The sequence below is a fragment of the Serinus canaria genome, chromosome 2 (assembly GCF_022539315.1).
Source record: "Serinus canaria isolate serCan28SL12 chromosome 2, serCan2020, whole genome shotgun sequence".
Taxonomy (NCBI): Eukaryota; Metazoa; Chordata; class Aves; order Passeriformes; family Fringillidae; genus Serinus; species Serinus canaria.
In genome coordinates, this window is record NC_066315.1 from 32,815,134 (window position 1) to 32,823,352 (window position 8,219).

An 8,219-nucleotide genomic window follows, 5' to 3' on the forward strand; every position below is an offset into this window, starting at 1 on the left:
TTCACTCATTTACCCTGAGTGAAGCACTTGGCCATTCTATTATTAAGTACACTACTCCATAAAAATCAAATGCAGCCCATCCTACAGCTTTTCAGTTACCTTGAATTTTCTCCAATCTCCCTCTGGAAGCACAGCAGAAAATGCTGTAAACAGCACATCCCCGAAAGATCTTTGCTGGCTCTGGCCCAAAATACTGACTTTGCCACATTTATACTTCCCCCACAAACTCAATTAGAATTTACCTTTTTCCACGTGGAGCTTTTTTTTTTCTCATTTCCTAATGATGTCAATCCACTTTGCTCTGCATTCCCACTGTTTTTCACTTAATTTCATACACATACAGCAAGCAAGACTTTTAATTTTTTTTTAATTTACAGTATTGATTGCTCCAAATTTTGCCTTACTGTTGGTACACAGTAAATACATTCTTCTGAACAACTTAGTATGAAAAAAAACCGCAGATAAAACATTAAAAATACTGCTTTACAATGTGCGAAACAGAACCTTCAGAAGTAATGATGGTGGCTACAGCCAGGCACAGAGGAAGACTGCTTGATTTTGTCTTTTAGTCTACCAGCACATTCATTCCTGCATCCCTTCATGTGAACCTTCCTGTAACAAGGGATTCTAGGTGAATGTTTCTGCTGAATTAAGAAGATTAAGTAACTCTCAGCTTGGCTGCTAGCACTCGTATTCCCAGAACAGGATGCTTTCTCTTACACTAAGAATGGTTGTTATCAGTAGATTTACTGAGCAAAGGGCACCAGTAACATGTCAAAACTGGAGATGTTTCTGAAGGGGAGTTATACTCTATAGGTGCATGCAGCTGTCAAAGTCTGGATGAATTAGGTATCATGCTTGCCCTAGATAAAAGACAAGTGGCTGGGCACAACTGGCAGTTCACAAATAGTACTTAAATCAGATGAAATGCGTTTTTATCACAAGCTTTAGACAGATTAATACATATTGCAACACCTAGCACAGATTAAATTTAGAAAAATATTATACTAGGATTGTTTTTTTTTAATAGCCTTTGTTGTTTTGTTGTTAATGTAACAGAAGATGTATGGCAGAAGATGCCAAAAAGGACCCTGCTTTTTGATGTTAAAGAGCTGAGCTGTCAAAGCTATTATGCTGCTGATGATTAATCATTTGATTATTTACATATTTTTTCTAAACAATGAAGAGGCAGGAAATGTTTATTTATTTTTTTTAATTTTTATGATCAAGGATGACTGAACCCAATTACACAGTCTTTGTTAAGTTAATGGCTGCCAAACAAGTGTGTACTCCAGTGACCCACCGTGAGCAAAGTTATCTGATGGGTGACTTTAAGGTTAGACACAGTACATGTAAAAATAGAAAGTTTAAAAACCAATCTCATCACAGACATTTCCATTGCCATCTCCTTTGTGAAATAAATAAGGCAGCAGATAACTTTTACTTTGCAGTGGCAACTTTGAGGTATGCTATTAAGTCTGCTCTCTCGCCCTTCTTCTTGATACCCGCAAAAATCATCTTTGTTCCAGGAATATACTTCTTTGGATTTTCCAAATACTCCATCAGAGTATCCTCACCCCAGGTGATACCTAAAAGAAGGTAAAAGAAAAAAAATCCAATAGTTAAAAAATTCAAAATAACAAATACTTATATTCTTGTCCTCTGCTCAATTTTTGGCAGATTTCTTAAATTATGACGAAGAACTGAGCGTTTCTGTCCCCTAAGGGCAGCTTTAAGTTTACCTTTGTTCTTATTAGCATCCGTGTAAGAGAAACCTTCGGCCTGCCCAGTCTTGCGTCCGAACAGGCCATTCAAGTTGGGTCCAGTCTTATGCTTGCCTCCCTTCTCAACTGTGTGGCACTGGGAGCATTTCTGGACAAAGATCTTCTTGCCTTTCTCAACGTCTCCCATTGTCAGTACTAGACCAAGAACACACACAGAGGTCAGTATTGCAACCTCAAGGTCACTAACTGAGCTCAAACTTTAAAAAGCGTCCTGCGGGTTTACAAAACCACCATATGCAGCAGGTGAATATGGCAATACTCCAGCACACTGTCTATCCTCAAGCCACAGCTCCTGGGCTTGAAGATTAGTATGGAACCACGAGACTACCTAAAAGGTAACAAGGTGATAAACACGCTTGAAGGGCAGGAAAAACCTTGCCTCGGACAGACTAATTGCCCCACAGCATTTAATGGGTACCGCGACAATTTCTGAAGAACAAATTGAACATAACTTGTACAGCTCTAACAGAGGTTTCCTCCTCCCCGCGAATGACCTCGTGTAAAACCACAGGACTTGGCAGGCTTTTGCTCTGGAATTGAAAAAGCGCACCAGCCACGCGTCCGGGGAGGCCCGGAGGGCACTCGGCGGTCACCGTGACCCGGGATGACCCCAGGGGTCCCGCCGGCAGCCACACGTGAGGAAGCGGGAGGGCCCAAGGGCACCCGCACCGCTCGCCTCCGGCTCTGCCCGCGCCCAGCCTGGCCCTGAGCTTCTCCTCAGGCCCCCGCCGCGGTGCAGCCGCCGGGCCCCATGGTGACCTTCCGCTGCACCCCGGCCGCCGCCTCAGGCCGCGGCCCCGGCAGGCGGGAACGGCCCTCAGGACGGCCGAGAGTAACGTCCGCCCGCCCGCCCCACGTCCCTGCCAGCCGTCACCTCCCCGCGGGACCCGGCCGCAGCCCAACCGCACCTGCCTGCCCGGCTGGCCCGCTGCGCCCTCAGAGCTGATGACCACACTCCGCCACTTCTCTCTCCGTCTGCGCCCAAGGACACGCTGTACTCCACCCTATGTAACCCGGCACCGGCGCAACCAACCCCTGCCCGCGCCCGTCGCCCGCCTCCCCGCAGTCACAACCAATCAAGCGCCAGTCTCTGGAATGCTGATTGGTTAGAATCAGTGACATCATGCCGCCGGCGGCTAGTGAGGTAGGTTGCGACCAGCGGGCCCCCGGACTTCCTTCCTTCTTGCCCCTCTTCCCTCCAATCGCGGCGGAGTGACGTCAGACGTCCCTGAGCTGCGGAGGGAGCAGCGCAGCAGCGGGGCGCGGGTGTTGCTGGCGCATGCGCACAGCGCAAGTGGAAGCAAGGGTCGCGCGGCGCCCTCAGGACGCAACCGCGGCGGTGGGCGCGGCCTGGGCAGTGACGCAGCGGGAGTCTCTGGTGGTGGGGGCGGCCGGCGGCGGTCGGGCCGTGAGGGCGGGAGTGAAGGGCAGAGTGACGGAATTGCAGCTTCGGTGAGGGCGGGAAACGCCTCTGTCGCTGAGTCCGTTCTATGGCATGGACACCACCGTGTCACTTACACCACCGCACTAAGTGCCCTGTCCAGTCTTAAACACCTCCAAGGACAGCGAGTCCACACCCTCCCTCTGCTGTCCATTCCAATGTCTATTGGGAAGTTCTTCCTGATGTCCAACCTGACCCCCCCCCCCGCCCCGGTGCAGTTTTGAGACTGTATCCTCTCCAGTCGCTGGTTGTCAGGGAGAAGAGGCCGACCCTCATGTGGCTACAGCCTCCTTTCAGGCACCTGTGCCGAGGATAAGGTGTCTCCTGAGCCTCCTTTTTACAGGGTAAACACCCATAGCTGCTTTAACTTTTCCTCACAGGGCATGTGCTCCAGGCCCTGTACCAGCTTGTCCATGAGTTCTAAAAGCTTTTCCAGGGGAGCCAGGGGAGCAATGAAGTGTTGCAGTAGGCAAAGTGAGGTGAAATCGCCCTGGAGAGTGCAGCCAGGGCCGGCTGCCACCATGGCCCCAGGACGGGCTGGAGGGCGTGCGGCTGCATCCTCCGTCTGTGGAGGACACCAAAGCCACGCTGCTCTGACAAAGACGAGAGAGTCATGGAAGGGACTGCCACACATGTAAGGGACTTCCATCCCATGAAAGGATGGAAGTGTCCCAAGCGCCAGCCCAGCAGTGCGGCAGTGCTCAAAGAGGACATGTCAGCATTCAAGCATTGTGGCCTTCCAAGCAGAATTTGAATAGTGTGCAAAGTGCTTATTATATGGCTCTATGCAGATATTTACTATATGTATTTTGTTGTATTGATTAGTAATGCTTTATTAACATTTTAATAATATGATAAATGTAGTCTTGTAGTTAAAAGGTAGCTTTTTTAGTTAAAATAACTATGTAAGTGGGGGGTTTTTTTGAGAAAGGAGTGAGGCACTAGCACTGGATAGCAGCCACAGGACACCTGAATCTTTCAGAGAAAAGGAATTTATTGTTCTCTTACCAGAAGAAACTGAATTCTTCCTGGCTAGCTAAAGATCGAAGGTGCCTTAGGATTAGGAGGAAGAAGTTGACAATGATCAGACCGAATCCTTTGTTTGAATGGAATTTATGCATTATGTATGAGGTGAATGAATATTCAACAGGTTATTGCTTTTAAGGGTTAATCTTGTGTTAATGGGGGTCCTTTTTCAGGCTTGCGCTGCCCAGAAAAATCCAGTTACGGATGTCAGTAACTCTTTGTTTCTGTTGTCTCATATTGTCCTAATTCAAATTGGGCAAATTATTATTACTCTAATTGTATCACTATTTTTATAACCATTTTATTACTATTGGACTTCTAAAATTTTAAAAAACAAGTGATTGGCGTTTTTCACAAATACTGAATTCCAAACATGACTGCCATCTCACTCTGCTTGGCAAGGAGGAGGAAGAGCTGTTGGAAAAGCCCAGTATAATAATGTCCAGTATTCAAAAGAGTTGAGCTGTTTGCTCTAACTATGGACATTAAAACTGTCAGAACTTTCCACTACCTGACATTGGGAAAGCATTTATTTTCTGTGGGTGCTTTTTAGTTGTCCCGGAACTGGTATGGGTGTGCCCCTGTAACTGCCCATGGGGCAGGGCTGATGTGAAGTGTCAACGGGAAGCAGAAAGGAGTGAAAACTCCTTTTTGTAAAAATACAGAATTACTCCTTGATGTAAAAATACATTAAGGGTTCCTCTGATGGCAGAATTTTCTAGATAATTCACAAGACCATTCAAAAATCATCACTCCTGTGAAAAATGCCTATTTTATGATTGGCTTTTCGCAAATATTAAAATGAATATTATATGTGTTAGAAGGTAACACTGTATTAATTCTCTTCAGTAGTGTGTTAAATATAGTTTTAGGTTATAAAAATTGTTAAAATAGAAAGTATGCCATGTAGGATACTTGGTTTTTTTTTAAGAAAAGACTTGCAGCGAGGTAGCATGTCCGATCGGCTGTGTGTCTCTGTCGGACATGCGTAGGGTGGTTCGCGTGGGACGGTTCGCAGGCAGCTCGCGATGAACAGACGAGTCTGGACTCCCCTATAGTTCAGTCTTCAGGTTGTTTATTAAAACTTATCTCTAAGGTTTTTGTTCTGCCCAGCCGAGATCTGACCAGCAAGGCAGCCACAAGCACTCTCTGCCCCTTTAGGGCGGTCGCACATTCTTATACTGATAATTGTGTATGTGATATTTACAATTTTTCTCCAATACCCATCACCTTTATTAAACAGTGCACCTTTAGTATGAACCAATCTAAAATGCACACATCACAGAGAAGATGGATGACAAGAAGAAGGAGAAAAGCCACGAGGTCGGGCCTGAATCCTCCATCTTGCCTCCATTAGACCCCCCTGTACCAAAACCTTAAAACCTATATTCTATTCTATAAAAACACCTGCCCTACACCATTCAAACCTCTGAAACTTCCATATCCTCATGCTTTGATAGCACGACCCTTGAAGGGTCAAAATCAAGCCACCAGGTGCCTTTGGCTACATTCCAGGACTTCTGAGCCCCCCAAGGGGTCTCCCTGGGACTCAGAGCATCCGAGGTGATGCGCTGAGTTCCCACAGTAGCAGCCACAGGACACCTAAATCTTTCAGAGAAGAAGAATTTATTGCCCTCTTATCAGAAGAAACAAACTTCTTCCCGCCTCGAAGGCGCTGTTAGGATTAGGAGGAAGAAGTAAACGATGACCAGGTTGAATCCTGTGTTTGAATTGAATTTATGCATCATGTATAAGGTGTATGAACATACAACAGCCTGTTGTTTTTAAGGGTTAATCCTTTGTTACCAGGGGTCCTTTTTCAGGCTTGTGCTGCCCAGAAAAAGGTACCCAGACGTCCGTAACTCTTTGTTTTTATTGTCTCATATTGTCTTAATTCAAATTGTCTAAATTATTATTACTCTAATTGTATTACTATTTTTATAACTATTTTATTACTATTAAATATTAAAAAATTTAAAAAACAAGTGATTGGTGTTTTTCACAACTCCCTAGTTCAGACAGTGCATTGCCTTCCAAAGCTCGTGGTGTCTAGAGCACAAAACACAGGTTTTGTGCTTGTTTTAACACTTCATCACAAGGTATATACAAAATATGCGTTCTTAAACTTTAAACAATTTATGCTCTAATCTTATTGACAGTTCACTGGCCACAGTAAAACTGTTTTGCTTATGATATACAGATAAATTCATGAAGAGTGAGGAAATGTGTGCCATGAAACCACTTTAAATCAGGATCTTGAATTCTGCTGTTGTTGCCCAACTCAAATCTCAAATCATGTCAGACTCCCATAATTATGAGGTTGACTGGAAAAATATTATTTTAAAAACTAAAGGCATGTTCTGTTTCTTTTATTTGCTGTTTGGTTTTGAAACTTCATGGTGGTTTTCACTGTCGTTTTTAGACTTTTTTCATGATTGTAAGAACTGAATTTCGTAAGGCTTCTGTGTCTTAGATGATTCTAAGGACCAGATGTAACTTAATATCACAAGACATGTGATAAAACCATGTCTCTTCTATCTCTAAAGAAGGAGGGAGCTGAAAGCACCTTTTAAGCTGCTCTAAGAAATTGCACCAGTGTAAATTCTTAAGCCTCTTTAAGCACTTGTTGTGGACTGATGCGTGCTGACATCTATTCAGAGGTTCTCCCTTTCTTCACAGAGCACAAACTTCAGGCATCTGTAGCTCTCTTAATTTCTGTTGCATTTTGCCTTTTAAATATGTATGCTCCATTCTGAGAATTGCACGTTGTGCTCCACAGTTAACCCTTCTGAGGTGGAGGGCCATTGTAGCAATATTTTTTTCAGTTTTTTTTCAAGAAGCTGTTCTTGAAATCTGAAGCTTAATTTGAGACAACTGGATGCACTCATAATGTAATACTCTTTCCTGAAAGTGTAAATGACACAAACAGAGTATTGGTGGGTTCCCATACTGTATTATTACTGGAAGCAGAGGTTCTGATATAACAAGTTAGTAGATTAGGGAATGTGTTTTCACCAGTAAAAAGAGTATCTCAATTGGGAGGATTTCTCATATCTGTTTGAGCCCATTTGGGCATTACTAAGGGTGGATCTGGAGAAACACTGTGGTAAGAACTGACTTTACTGTAAGTAAAGTAGAAGGTGCAGGAAAGGGTGTTGTTTAAGGTGCCCAGTGTTTGCTTTTTGAAGTGTTCTGTGATAGGACAGACTAAGAGTGAAATTTTTGCCTTCTCTGCTAAATGTGGCATTTGCAACATACACTGCAGATATGTGTGAAATATATGTGAAGGCCTGCATCTGACTTCCTGTGTAGGGCAGAGTATGCTGTGGGACTTCCAGAGGCAGCATTGAAGACAAAGGCAGGACTTTTCTGGCTTTGTTGGTTTGAATTGCTGGAGTAAAGGAAAATGACTCAGGATGCAATTTCAGTGCTCTCTACTTTACACACATTAACATTCATTAGACTCTTTGCCTTGGTGTGGTTTGCCTAGAAGGCTCATATTTTAGTCTTTCAGTTATTTGCTGTGGTTATGCCTGGAATATTTTTTCGTAGCTCAGGCCATTACACACTGAACTACATTTGTTTTGCAATCAGAATTCTGTGTGTAACTCTGTGTAATTCTGACCCAAAGGAAGGGAAAAATAAACCAAATGTGTCAAGTCCAATAACAAACAAAACATGTCAAAAGAGGTATCTAGATCTCTTTAAGAGGGACACTGCAAATGAAAGAAAAAAGGTAGCCCTGCGTTATGGACCTAGACTGGAACTCAGGAGAATATGTAATTTTTTTTCTCAACTCTGCGCTAAACTTCTGGTTTGGTCTTTGACAAATAATTTAGAACCCTTTTCTAATGGAAATAATCACCTCATCCCTGAGCAGCTTGAGTATCTTGGCCTGTTTTCATCCCCTTATAATTTGGAAGTGGGACAACCCTGAGCTGTTGCTGGTTATTAGCAAACTGTGCCAG

The 8,219-nt window shown here is 44.0% G+C and overlaps 1 protein-coding gene across 1 annotated transcript; it reads right to left on the reverse strand.

The window, feature by feature from the left end:
• Nucleotides 1-350: 350 nt before the first annotated feature.
• LOC103812888 (cytochrome c) lies at nt 351-2,860 on the reverse strand. Its single transcript, XM_009086055.4, has 3 exons — nt 2,693-2,860; nt 1,743-1,919; nt 351-1,589 (listed from the first exon to the last, which is right to left on the reverse strand). The coding sequence occupies exons 2-3, from the start codon at nt 1,909-1,911 to the stop codon at nt 1,441-1,443; spliced, it is 318 nt and encodes a 105-aa protein (XP_009084303.1). The 5' UTR covers nt 1,912-1,919; nt 2,693-2,860; the 3' UTR covers nt 351-1,440.
• Between the last annotated feature and the right edge of the window lie 5,359 nt (nt 2,861-8,219).